We start from the raw sequence: 14,593 nt of genomic DNA, 5'->3' as shown, positions 1-14,593 counted from the left end.
ATTTAAGAATTTAAGAATTTAAGAATTTAAGAATTTAAGAATTTAAGAATTTAAGAATTTAAGAATTTAAGAATTTAAGAATTTAAGAATTTAAGAATTTAAGAATTTAAGAATTTAAGAATTTAAGAATTTAAGAATTTAAGAATTTAAGAATTTAAGAATTTAAGAATTTAAGAATTTAAGAATTTAAGAATTTAAGAATTTAAGAATTTAAGAATTTAAGAATTTAAGAATTTAAGAATTTAAGAATTTAAGAATTTAAGAATTTAAGAATTTAAGAATTTAAGAATTTAAGAATTTAAGAATTTAAGAATTTAAGAATTTAAGAATTTAAGAATTTAAGAATTTAAGAATTTAAGAATTTAAGAATTTAAGAATTTAAGAATTTAAGAATTTAAGAATTTAAGAATTTAAGAATTTAAGAATTTAAGAATTTAAGAATTTAAGAATTTAAGAATTTAAGAATTTAAGAATTTAAGAATTTAAGAATTTAAGAATTTAAGAATTTAAGAATTTAAGAATTTAAGAATTTAAGAATTTAAGAATTTAAGAATTTAAGAATTTAAGAATTTAAGAATTTAAGAATTTAAGAATTTAAGAATTTAAGAATTTAAGAATTTAAGAATTTAAGAATTTAAGAATTTAAGAATTTAAGAATTTAAGAATTTAAGAATTTAAGAATTTAAGAATTTAAGAATTTAAGAATTTAAGAATTTAAGAATTTAAGAATTTAAGAATTTAAGAATTTAAGAATTTAAGAATTTAAGAATTTAAGAATTTAAGAATTTAAGAATTTAAGAATTTAAGAATTTAAGAATTTAAGAATTTAAGAATTTAAGAATTTAAGAATTTAAGAATTTAAGAATTTAAGAATTTAAGAATTTAAGAATTTAAGAATTTAAGAATTTAAGAATTTAAGAATTTAAGAATTTAAGAATTTAAGAATTTAAGAATTTAAGAATTTAAGAATTTAAGAATTTAAGAATTTAAGAATTTAAGAATTTAAGAATTTAAGAATTTAAGAATTTAAGAATTTAAGAATTTAAGAATTTAAGAATTTAAGAATTTAAGAATTTAAGAATTTAAGAATTTAAGAATTTAAGAATTTAAGAATTTAAGAATTTAAGAATTTAAGAATTTAAGAATTTAAGAATTTAAGAATTTAAGAATTTAAGAATTTAAGAATTTAAGAATTTAAGAATTTAAGAATTTAAGAATTTAAGAATTTAAGAATTTAAGAATTTAAGAATTTAAGAATTTAAGAATTTAAGAATTTAAGAATTTAAGAATTTAAGAATTTAAGAATTTAAGAATTTAAGAATTTAAGAATTTAAGAATTTAAGAATTTAAGAATTTAAGAATTTAAGAATTTAAGAATTTAAGAATTTAAGAATTTAAGAATTTAAGAATTTAAGAATTTAAGAATTTAAGAATTTAAGAATTTAAGAATTTAAGAATTTAAGAATTTAAGAATTTAAGAATTTAAGAATTTAAGAATTTAAGAATTTAAGAATTTAAGAATTTAAGAATTTAAGAATTTAAGAATTTAAGAATTTAAGAATTTAAGAATTTAAGAATTTAAGAATTTAAGAATTTAAGAATTTAAGAATTTAAGAATTTAAGAATTTAAGAATTTAAGAATTTAAGAATTTAAGAATTTAAGAATTTAAGAATTTAAGAATTTAAGAATTTAAGAATTTAAGAATTTAAGAATTTAAGAATTTAAGAATTTAAGAATTTAAGAATTTAAGAATTTAAGAATTTAAGAATTTAAGAATTTAAGAATTTAAGAATTTAAGAATTTAAGAATTTAAGAATTTAAGAATTTAAGAATTTAAGAATTTAAGAATTTAAGAATTTAAGAATTTAAGAATTTAAGAATTTAAGAATTTAAGAATTTAAGAATTTAAGAATTTAAGAATTTAAGAATTTAAGAATTTAAGAATTTAAGAATTTAAGAATTTAAGAATTTAAGAATTTAAGAATTTAAGAATTTAAGAATTTAAGAATTTAAGAATTTAAGAATTTAAGAATTTAAGAATTTAAGAATTTAAGAATTTAAGAATTTAAGAATTTAAGAATTTAAGAATTTAAGAATTTAAGAATTTAAGAATTTAAGAATTTAAGAATTTAAGAATTTAAGAATTTAAGAATTTAAGAATTTAAGAATTTAAGAATTTAAGAATTTAAGAATTTAAGAATTTAAGAATTTAAGAATTTAAGAATTTAAGAATTTAAGAATTTAAGAATTTAAGAATTTAAGAATTTAAGAATTTAAGAATTTAAGAATTTAAGAATTTAAGAATTTAAGAATTTAAGAATTTAAGAATTTAAGAATTTAAGAATTTAAGAATTTAAGAATTTAAGAATTTAAGAATTTAAGAATTTAAGAATTTAAGAATTTAAGAATTTAAGAATTTAAGAATTTAAGAATTTAAGAATTTAAGAATTTAAGAATTTAAGAATTTAAGAATTTAAGATTTAAGAATTTAAGAATTTAAGAATTTAAGAATTTAAGAATTTAAGAATTTAAGAATTTAAGAATTTAAGAATTTAAGAATTTAAGAATTTAAGAATTTAAGAATTTAAGAATTTAAGAATTTAAGAATTTAAGAATTTAAGAATTTAAGAATTTAAGAATTTAAGAATTTAAGAATTTAAGAATTTAAGAATTTAAGAATTTAAGAATTTAAGAATTTAAGAATTTAAGAATTTAAGAATTTAAGAATTTAAGAATTTAAGAATTTAAGAATTTAAGAATTTAAGAATTTAAGAATTTAAGAATTTAAGAATTTAAGAATTTAAGAATTTAAGAATTTAAGAATTTAAGAATTTAAGAATTTAAGAATTTAAGAATTTAAGAATTTAAGAATTTAAGAATTTAAGAATTTAAGAATTTAAGAATTTAAGAATTTAAGAATTTAAGAATTTAAGAATTTAAGAATTTAAGAATTTAAGAATTTAAGAATTTAAGAATTTAAGAATTTAAGAATTTAAGAATTTAAGAATTTAAGAATTTAAGAATTTAAGAATTTAAGAATTTAAGAATTTAAGAATGTAAGAATTTAAGAATTTAAGAATTTAAGAATTTAAGAATTTAAGAATTTAAGAATTTAAGAATTTAAGAATTTAAGAATTTAAGAATTTAAGAATTTAGGAATTTAAGAATTTAAGAATTTAAGAATTTAAGAATTTAAGAATTTAAGAATTTAAGAATTTAAGAATTTAAGAATTTAAGAATTTAAGAATTTAAGAATTTAAGAATTTAAGAATTTAAGAATTTAAGAATTTAAGAATTTAAGAATTTAAGAATTTAAGAATTTAAGAATTTAAGAATTTAAGAATTTAAGAATTTAAGAATTTAAGAATTTAAGAATTTAAGAATTTAAGAATTTAAGAATTTAAGAATTTAAGAATTTAAGAATTTAAGAATTTAAGAATTTAAGAATTTAAGAATTTAAGAAGTTAAGAATTTAAAAATTTAAGAATTTAAGAAAAATAATTCTTGGTCTCTTGATTGTAGTTTTTTTATTTTTTTCTAATTCTTTTAATTTTTAATTCAAAAATTTCGGATCTTTAAAAAAATAATATGAATTATTTTGTTTGGGTTTTTTTTAATGCTTTTTTTTCCTAATTTTATTTCCTAATTTCTTTAATTCAATTTTGAATGTTAGAGCTGTAATTTTTTAATGTTTTTTTTCTTCAAGAATGCTTAAATTTAAAAAAATATTTCTACTGGTAGAATCCCATCTAAAATTCAATGGTGGAGTCCGCTTCTGTTATGTCCAATCAAGGTCATATTTGGGATATAAGCACAGTACACCCGCTGGAACATGCCCCAATAATATTTTTTGTTACATCCTAATGTCTGTATCTTCAGGAAGAGTTTAAAATATGATTAAGATTCACAAGATTAAAATTGAATAAAAGTATAAAAGAATACTCAATAAGGGTAAAAAACATAAAAGAAATTAAATATTCAGAGTCAGTATGTTTTAAAATGAGTTGAGTGTAGTAGTCAGGGATGCCAGATACACAGATTTGTCTGTGTTTCACAGACATTTGATCTCGTGTCAGACATTTTTTGAGGTACACAGACTTTTTAAAAACTTCATTAAATTGTTATTTTGTTAAAATATCAATCGAAACTTATTTCGTTAGTCTTCAAATGCTTAAAAACACAATTTTTGATAGATTTCTATGACTGTAAATTGATTTATTTGAATTTTAGGCAAAGACACAGACATACACAGACTTTTTCACAGATATTTTAAAAAATCATGTGGCATCCCTGGTAGTAGTACAGTAGTTGTTCGGTAACTGAGCGTTGTTTAACTGGGCGCTCGATAACTGGGCTGTAGCCCAGTTAAAAAGCAGACAAACGTCAAAATACCAAAACAAACCAAAATGACCGAGGGGTTAATGGATGCAAAAATCGTGTTCAATAAATATACAACGTTTTTCAAACTTTTTTTTTTTGATTTCGAGTCACAATTAAAGAAATATGAAAAGTAAGCATTGTAAATAAATTTGAGTAACATTTATTTTTATATTTCATCAAGAAAATATTATGCATCAGTGGTCCCCTCGTAATATTTCGTTCAGCCCAGTTAGCGAGCAGCATTCGGTGACTGGGCTACGTTCTCAGCCCAGTTACCGAACAAATACTGTACATTTATTTAGGAATTCCTCAACAACACATTTAAAAAAAATATCTGTTCATAATCTTCATCTTCATCTTTCGACGTTTCTTATTAAGGAAATACAAACAAAAATTTCGAAGTTTTTACACTCAACGGAAAAAAAAACAAAATATCCTGATTCTTTATAATATTTGTCTTTGTAACTTGAAAGTAATTTAATCTCTCTCAATATTTTTTTTAATCAAAATTGCTACCGCGCGAAATCTGCGCCAAATTCGCGCCGTCCGTAACAACCCTGTTTATTCCATATTTTTTTGTTTTATTTATTAAATTCTTGAATTTAATTCTTTAATTTTTAATTCCATTTCACCATCACTATTTTGCTTACATTTTCGATTACACAAAGGTAGATTACTTTGGATCATTTTTAAATCATAGTTCAGTTTAATTTTGAGAAAAATAAAAATTTAGGTAAGGAATACTTAAGTAAAATTTTGGAAAATTTTCTAACCTTACATTTTTTATGATTGTAGAAAAGAATTTAGAAAAATAAGAAATTAACAATTCAAAGATATAAGAATTTCAGAATTTTCAAAATTTAGAATATTTAAGCTTTACAATTTTAGATTTTTTTTTAATTGTCAAATGTTCGAATTTTTTAACTTTTGAATTAAATCATTCAATTTTTGTATGATGTATGATTTTCTCTATGGTCCCTATATGCTGAGCAAACGACCAATTTTAGAACAAATCTCTGAGGATGGTGGGGCAACTCCTTATATTGTCCCACCCTGTGTGCACTAGTAATTTGTAATTTTCAGTTGAACGCAAATCTAAAGCAAATCCAAATTATTTGATTTTTATATCTAAGCATATTGCAAACAAGCAACGCGCGAAGAAATGCCAAATGCAACTTTTCGTTGCTGTTCCTTTTCTTCGTGACCCTTTTTTTATAAAAAATAAATATTATCAATGTTGCAAAGTTTGGTCTGGAAGACATTCAAATACGTCATCAAGGGCGAATTTTCAAAAAGAAATGAAATTTTGTAGTAATATTTTTAAGATCATCGAAATTCCCTGACCCAGCTCAAAATTCCCTGACTTTCCCTGACTTTTCCAGGTCAAATAAAATTCCCTGACAATTCCAGGTTTTCCCTGACTTTTCCAGAAATCGACACCATGTTATTGATAAATGTTTATGCCTTATCCACATGATGTCATCTAGGTGCCCTCGAGGAAACGACAATAAAGCCAACCCGCACTCACCTCAGCCAGTGACGTTTGGTGACGGACGTGTGACAGCACACCGCATCGTACTGGTCGGCGAACCAAACCACGAGGATGATGTAGAACGCCGTGGTCGTGTCGTTAAAGAACTCGGACATGATGGCTTCCATTCCTGTGTAAAAGATTGAAGAAAAAAAAGAGGAAAAAACAAGTTATTAAAAATGACACCGGTAATTGTGATAAAATGAACTTCTTTTTTTTTCTTCTTCTACAGTCTCGATTTAGAACGAGTGGATGACAAATGATTGTGTGGGAGCAGGAAAAAAAAAGAGTCAAAATGGGGTGTTTTTGTTGGTGAGGGGTGAAAAAAGATTAACTACACATGTCACAACGATTTGACCGACTAATGCGGGCCGTGACGGGTTCACCGGTGGACAGGTTGTTGGAGCACAAACGGACAAAAACGGCCCACTTTTAATGGACGGACAGCTTTTAGTTTGGGGTGTAACAGTTTTAAATGGGCTTGCCTACTTCGGAAATCAAATGGAATGAAGCTTAATTGGGATTGAAACATATTTTTGTGGGATTTTGATGATGGGTCGATTTTTCAAGTTTTTGTGCAGTAAAGACTTTTTTAAATTACATATAGTTGAGAAAGTTCACAATTATGAACATTTCAAATTGTAATTAACAGCACGATTGAGTTTCAATTTGCAAATAAAAAAACACTCAATTCAATAATGTCATTTTTGGACATGACAAAGACATTACCCTCCTGATAACGACAAACACACGCGAGCTCTCTGTCCCGGCGAAAACGTCCATTTTTATTCATCACACTAATTTGAGCCGATATAGAGCCGTTATGGGGCCTAGTCCATCGTAGTCGCTCAGCGGGAAATAATTTATGTTATTTTTTTTCTTTCTCCCACTGTCGTCAAAGTGGATATTCGATACACATATTTGCGCCAGGGAGCATCTTCTTCTTCTTCTTCGTTTTCCTTCCACGAAGGTTCATCATTTCCCCTCCACTTTCCATCGCTTGGTCCTTTAACCCCGGCCTTTATTTTCGGAAGGAAGAGGCAAAAATCCACTCCGGGAGATGACGAATTGAGAAAGGCCTCCACGGGGGTGATTTGGAGAGAGGTGACACTGAGAATGCTGAGGTGACATTTGAAAAGGCATTAGAAAGTCAAAACTTGAAGCAGATTAAAAATAAATTCAAAAACAATTCGAAATTTTGTTTTTAAATGTTCTTGAACACATTCACAAAAAAAAAATAGTTTAAGGTTCATGGACCCTTTTCAAAGCTTACTGCCCCATTCCATTCCGTCAAATCCAGTTCCCTTTTTCTCGATGGAATATTTTTCACCCTCCCCACCACTTTGCTCCTTAAATCATCCACTCTTTCCCCCCAGTGAAGTCCACAATTGGCCAGTAGGGCACACTGACAGAGACGCTGAGGAGGCGGGAGGGATAATTCAGGAGACACACACAGAGCAACAAAAAAAAGGACACCACCACGGACTGTTGTGTTTTAGTTACGGCTTAAAATTGTACCCCGTACTGTGTGAGCGCGCGAACGTGTCCGTTCCGTTTCCGAGAGGATTGTGGCGCAAAACTGCTCTTATTTTTCGTCCTTCGTCCCTCGCCCTACCGGCCCCCCGCCGAGTTCGGACGACGTATTACGGCGTATCCTTGAATTGAACGGCTATCTATTTACATCAACTCTTGGGCTCTTGGCTGTCTTTGGGATTAGGGAAGCGATCGAGTGACAGTTGTGTTGGGAATAATTGCAAGAGTGACCTAACTTCAGGCATTTCGAAAAAAAAAGTTTAAAGAATTAAAGATTACAAATTAAAATCTAAACAAAATTATAAAACAAATTATCAACACAAAAAATGAGAAACCTTGTTCGTCTTTATCTCACAAAACTCCAACATTGTCTACAACCAAGCATATTGTGCGATATCACAGTACAGTCTGCTCAGTCCATCGTTGGAATCTAGCCCAGACTGGGCTGGTAACCAATTGTTGGAACTCCTGCGGTGTGCCTGCACGCGTACTCAACTGCTCAACTGGGCTAATGAAGGCTTATTTAATGTTCACACAATGAGATTTGAATGACTATAAATTATTAAAATAAATATTGAGAAAATAAATACCTACAAATAAAAGTAAAATGGTGCACTCACAATAAATTGTTAATACAAACTGGCGGAGATTTTGACAATTAGTAAATTGGCAATACCTTTTCGTTGCGTTGACAATTGACAGAGTGACCACTCAAATCTTATTTTAAAGTTCTCGTCTTTTTCGACTTTTTCAGAAACTCAAAAAATAGGCAAATAGCAATAGAATGGTAAAAAATCAAAACCTTTTAAAAATAAAAAAGTAATATCACCGAATCAAATTCGTAATTAAATTTAAAATATTTAAATATTGATAATCAAAGAAAAAATTGAACCTAACAATACATTTTTATTCAGAGTGAAAACATAAACACTCAGTCTTCATAAATAAACTGAAAGTTTAGCAGAACATTTTTGTTTTAATTTTGCCAAATATAAAGTTTTTGTAACTCGTTTTAACTGGAAATAAAGAAAGAAAAAAGAAAAAAAACTACTAAATTATGTTTTTTATTTTATTTTAGGCGTCATCCATAAAATATGTCACGCTCTAGGGGGGAGTGAGGGTCTGAGCAAGTGTAACATTGCATGTTATAAGTATAGGAAAAGCGTGACAAAGGGAGGGAGGGGGGTAAATTTTGGCCGATTTTAGCGTGACGTACTTTATGGATGAAGCCTAATGACTTCATACAAAAAATCTTGATTTTTTTTTCGTTTTGAGTATTTTGTTTATTTTGAGATGGATTTTCGGCTTGCAGTCGTTGGAAGCAGCTCAAACACTTATGTTTTCCCTACACTCAAAATAGTCTAACATTTGGAAAAAAAATAAATTAATTACAAAATGAATTAAGTTTAAAATTCAAAACTATGCAATGTGACATAGCTTTACACTGTCCGTAAACGTTGAAATTAAGTTCTATTTTCATATTGGGTTTTCATTATCTTTGTTGTTGCGTAGAGTAACAGTCCTTCAAAATCATAAAATATTTATTAGGATTATCAATTTCTTAAACAGCCTTTTCATTGTAAATAGACTAAAATAATGAAAAAAAATGTGTAATGTCATGTGCTCAAGAAAAAATGAGTAATAGTAGTTTATTCAACAAGTTGCAAAAAGAGGATTTTTTCAGCACGAGTCTTACATTTACCCAACGAGGTTCACCAAGTTGGATAAATACGACGAGTGATGAAAAAATCAAGTTTTGCAACGAGTTCCATACAACATTTTGTGCAATTTCGAAAAAAAAACATTTGAACAGAATTATAGCACAAATATTCAAGCATTGAGTCAATAAATCGTTTAAATCAAAAAAAAAATTAAAGGTGCAACTTTTCCTAACAAGTGCTGAAAAGTGCAACTTTTCCTAACAAGTGCTGAAAAGTGCAACTTTTCCTAACAAGTGCTGAAAAGTTCTACTTTTCAGCATTTATTTCATTGCTGAAAAGTAAAACTTTTCAGCATTTGTTTGCAAAAGGGTTACGATTCGATTCTGTTATTTTTGGTAGAGAAAAGTAGGCTGTTGCGTCGTTCGAGAATGAGTGGAAAAGTAAGTAGTTTCACGACGGAATTGCAAAAAAATCAGTCTTAAATTCTACAAAATATTGCAATATTATTCATGAGTGAGGAAACTTTCCGAAATAAATAAATCACACATTTCCGACTTATACCGTTTTTTTTGCAGATTTTTTCACGGCTTCACAATAAAAAATTAAATAATTTTGTAATGTGAAAATTTCATGGTTGAATAAAACCCTTTTTCAATGTTATTTAACCTTAAAATGTTGTAAAAGGTTGTAAATTTTCACAATTCTCGAGGCAAGATATTTTTTCTTACACAAAATCTGTCCACATTCTCAGATGTAACATTACCAGGATGGTTTTTAAACTGTGCTGCTGAAGTATAATTTACACAGTAAAACAATACCATGGTTACCATAATACATGTTGAGGTAATATTACATCACAAAAGAGGTAATATTACACCTTACAAATGTACAGTAAAAAAAATCGTGGTAAAATTACATCTAAAAAAAAGTTTAATTTTAACCTATCAAAAATCAAACCATCCACATTAACGATCCCCGGGTCTTTTGTGGTCTCTATTGCAAGTTTCTGCTCGAACCTAGGAGTCCGAAGGCTTGAATGGGGAGAGCACCCAAACCTCTTTCTACTCCAAGGAACCTTCCACCCCGGTGTTTGAACTGACGACCTTTGGATTGCGAGTCCAACCGCCGCCAGCGATTCCACCGGAGTAGGCTTGGTTTGGTGTGTTGTTTGTACTTATGGCATGGAGACTACTCCTACACCTGGAATGACTTAACGGCCTAACAACCAAGGCCGGGACCGGCATTTTACTTCCTCATCCGATGGAAGGTTGGAGCAGATGGGAATGGGAATTGGTATGTATATGGAATTGGATTTATGGGCTCTTAACTGTATTTTTCGGTGAAATTAAACTCTCAAATATTAGAAGAGATGAAACTGATAGATGATAAGGTCTCTTAGAAGCAGATTGAAAAGAGGGAAACTAAGTCACCGAAAGGGCCATATGAGAAAGCGTACGTTTGTGATCAAGTCTGAATTTACATAATTGTTTACGTAATAATTTTTATTGTAAATTTGAAGGCGTAATTTTGGAAGGTCGAATATTACCTCTTTTATGATGTAATTTTACCTCAATTTGAAAAAAGACATTACACATTTTTTCTGACATAAAATTTGAACCGTTTCCCAGATCTAATATAACCATGATTTTTTTTCTACTGTGTACACTGCCGTTCTACGCATAATTGTCCCATGTTCAAAAAAGTGCAACTGAGAAAAACGCGATTGAAATTTTTCGACCGATTTCTGTGTTTCTACGCATAATTGTCCCGTGGGTCCCTATTCACCCTATGTGTCCCTAACCGCCCCAGTTAGCAGTGCATCATCCTTTTTTGTGATTCTCTTGCTATACAACAGGTAATCAAGACATAATGCTTAGCAAAACTAATGATTCCGTGTATGAAAATACTTGGTGGGACAATTATGCGTAGAAGTGTAATGATGGGACAAACAGACTTGGTGTTGTTTTTAATGAGTTGCCGAACAAAGTTCTAGATTTTATGTGTTTTTCTTAAAGTACACATCAAACTAAACTTAAAAATGTCATTAAGTCAAAATCGTCCAAAACTGACATGGGACAATTATGCGTAGAACGGCAGTACAGTGTAATTAACAAAAAATCTAAAATAAAACAGATTATTCCCGGTTCGTTTTAAGGACACAGTAAAAAAAATGTAAACTTGGATGGTGAAATTTTGGATCGTTGAATATTACCTTTTTATGATGTAATTTTACCTCAATTTAGACTGAAAAATCGACATTACACCAGAAAAGATTAAAAATTACACATTTTTCTGACATAGAAGATGAACTTCTTCCCAGATGTAATATTACCATGATTTTTTTTTTCTGTGAAAAGACAGTATTTTTTTGTAAATTTGGAAGGTTGAATATTACCTCTTTTGTGATGTAATTTAACCTCAATTTAGACTAAAAAAGCGACAATACAACAGAAAAAGGGGGAAAATTACACATTTTCAAAGGTAAAAGATGTACTCTTTACAGATGTAATATTACCATGATTTTTTTCTATCCTCTTGGATTTCAAAAAAATTATATGTATTGAGTATTGATGTAAAACTTGAGTATTTCTTTTTTTCTGATTTTGTTACGATTTTTGTTCTAAAGATTTATTTAAATAGCATTCAAGTTGAAACCGTTAAAGTGGATTGCGTTTTTTTTTTAAGTTGATACCAATTGCATTAACTCAAGGGGATTGTAATAATAAACATCATAGTTTGTACAGTAAAAAATGGTGTAAATTCGGAAGATGTAAATTTGGAAGGTTTAATATTACATCTTTTATGTTGTGCTGTCCCCTCAATTTGGATGGAAAAAGTAGTAATACAACGGAAAAGTGTTGAATTCACACAGGTGGAGGGGAAATACACGTTTTTTCAACATTTTTTTTACTGTGTAGGAAAAGAACAATTGATTAAGTCAGTCTAGATATAACTAATAATATTTAGACACACAGAAAAAATAATGTAAATTTGGAAGCTGTTATTTTGGAAGGTTGAATATTACCTCTTTAATGATGTAATTTTACCTCAATTTAGACTGAAAAAGTGACATTACACCAGAAAAGTGGTAAAATTACACATTTCCAGAGGTAAAAATACACCTTTTTCTGACATAAAAGATGTACCCCTTCCCAGATGTAATATTACCATGATTTTTTTTTCTGTGCAGTGCTGTGGCAGAACGTAAATAATTTGATGGCTTGATTCCATATGATTATTTGAGATCAAAAGAAAAAGGTTTCAATTCTTAAAGGTAGAAAAATGTTATGGTTGAATATAATCTTGTTTTCGTTGTTATTTCAGATGTGAATTTTATAGAGGTAATATTACACAGAAAAAAAAAGTTGAATTTTGGAATGTTGAAAATTTGGTAGGTATTACATAACAAATGTGTAAAAATGTGAACCTGATGAATATTCATCAAAAACTGATGAAAATTCATCATTTTCTGATGAATATTCATCAAAAACTGATGAAAATTCATCATTTTCTGGGGTAACATTTATCATTTATTTTGCCACAAAATCTGTCACCATTTTCTGATGAATATTACCATAATTTTTTTTCTGGGTACACATTCACTTAGTCGCAATCACGACTTTAAAAAAAAAAAATGCTCTGAATTTTTTTGCAACGGTAGTCATACATTTACATTACATTTGATGTAAAATTATATCAATTGCAAAAACCAAACATAGCATTGCTCTTTCATGCTAATTTTCAAATTTTGACCACCTTGAGCCAACTCCCACAATATGTTCAACTCCATAGCCGGCCACCCAGCTATGTTTACCCGTTTCGATACGATTCGATTCCGTCACCACAAACAGCAGTTCCAGTGAGAGCCCGGGTAGCGCACGTGGACACACCCTCTGCACACCGCCCGGTATGGGGTTAATTTCTTGTTTATTCTGCCTCGCTTGATTATTAAATAAATTAATTTATTTCCATTTAACCCCGCCGCCGGTCAATGTTTGTTCAGGTCCTGTCCATACTCCCGCCGTTACGTCGTCCTGTGACAGAAAATGGTGGCTGATTTTTTTTGTTCATTTTCAAGTGGAATTCCAATCTCTTTATTATGGAATCCGATCCGTAGGACTTTTGCTGGTTATCACCCTTCAGCGATGAATTTAAACTTGCACGGTTGCTCTATCGTTAGTCGAATCCGCGTCCAAAATAGAAATTCAATTTTCCCTGACGGTTTCAAATTGCCAAAATAGCCTCCAGCAGCATTTAAACTGATTCGATTCGATCACTCAAAAAAAAAAAGATCGGAGGAAGGGAAAAAATCCGAAGTGATGACTATATGATTAATTAGTTTAATTAAATTCAATGTTTTCCAACGCGTAAAACGGAGCAGGAAAAAATCACGTCCATTTCCCTCGAAGGGTGCGCAAATTGGTTTTAATCAGATTATTGTTTCCGGCATGCGATAGGGCGTTGAAAATGCATTTAAATCAATATTTGGAAATGGTAATTCCCACCTACAAGAAAAAAATGGTTCAGATAATTCATATTAAAAAAGAAACCTTTCGAAAATCAATACATCTAGTGGTCACCGTCCATAAATATTTCTACAATTTATGTTCAACCGCAAAAAAAAAGATCCACTGAAGGATCCAATGTCCACAAAACCAATGAATAATAAATACACCATGACACTCTGTTTATCCATGTACGTCAAACTCAACGGTCCCAAGTTAGTCCCGTTTCCACAAACATCTCTCAGCAGCTCAACGTGGCATGAATTTCCCAATCCCGGGGATTATTCACATCATCATATTCATTGAAAATCAATTCTTTCAACCGACCTCCCTCCTGCGCTGCAATGTCTGTATTTTGTGGAGCAGCAACTGCGATTGTCTGTCGAAACTCGGGGCCGACACTGACTGGCGACGGAGAGGAGCTGGGGAAAACGTTTATTCGTACATATTTCGTGTGAGCTTGGAGCAATCCTTCGTGCTTTAAGGAGGAACCGTGCGCCTCAAACCCCTTCTTGAGTTTTACATATAGCTTACCCACGGAGAAAGTTCAACAAGTTGTTGGCACACAAATGGTCTGAGTGAGTGAAAGTTGTGGAGTTTACATATTTTTTCTTGCAAACTTGAAAAAAAGTGTTATTTTTAAAAGGATTCCAAAAGTTTCAGGTATATTTATTGATCATTGTGAGTACAATTTTTTTCTAAATTTCTCCAAGAAATTCCGATTGATCTCCTATCGGAAAAAGTCAGCGTGTCTTCAGATTAACGATTCTATAGAAATTACTTTTTTCACCACAAAAATTTAACAACGTATTCGATTTACTTACAAAATTACAAGACGCGGTGCCTTCCGATCGACGATGATATAGAAAGGGCTTTTTTCAAATCACAAAACATTTAATTGAGATTACAAAAGCACAAAATACATCAACTAATTTCAAAAAATGACGCCCAAGACACGAATAAGTCTGATCAACGATGATTA

General features: G+C 29.0%; 1 protein-coding gene across 1 annotated transcript in view; it reads right to left on the bottom strand.

Moving 5' to 3' along the window:
- The window catches only part of LOC120425689 (protein roadkill-like), a 180,973-nt gene that overhangs the window by 100,806 nt on the left and 65,574 nt on the right, over positions 1-14,593 (bottom strand). The window contains exon 2 of the mRNA XM_052710304.1: positions 5,910-6,042. Coding sequence (XP_052566264.1) covers positions 5,910-6,042 — 133 coding nt within the window. The remainder of the gene's footprint in view (positions 1-5,909; positions 6,043-14,593) is intronic.

Source organism: Culex pipiens, chromosome 3 (assembly GCF_016801865.2).
Source record: "Culex pipiens pallens isolate TS chromosome 3, TS_CPP_V2, whole genome shotgun sequence".
In the NCBI taxonomy this organism is placed as follows: domain Eukaryota; kingdom Metazoa; phylum Arthropoda; class Insecta; order Diptera; family Culicidae; genus Culex; species Culex pipiens.
Note: the sequence above shows the minus strand (reverse complement) of the source record. Positions and strands in the feature narration are given on the sequence as shown.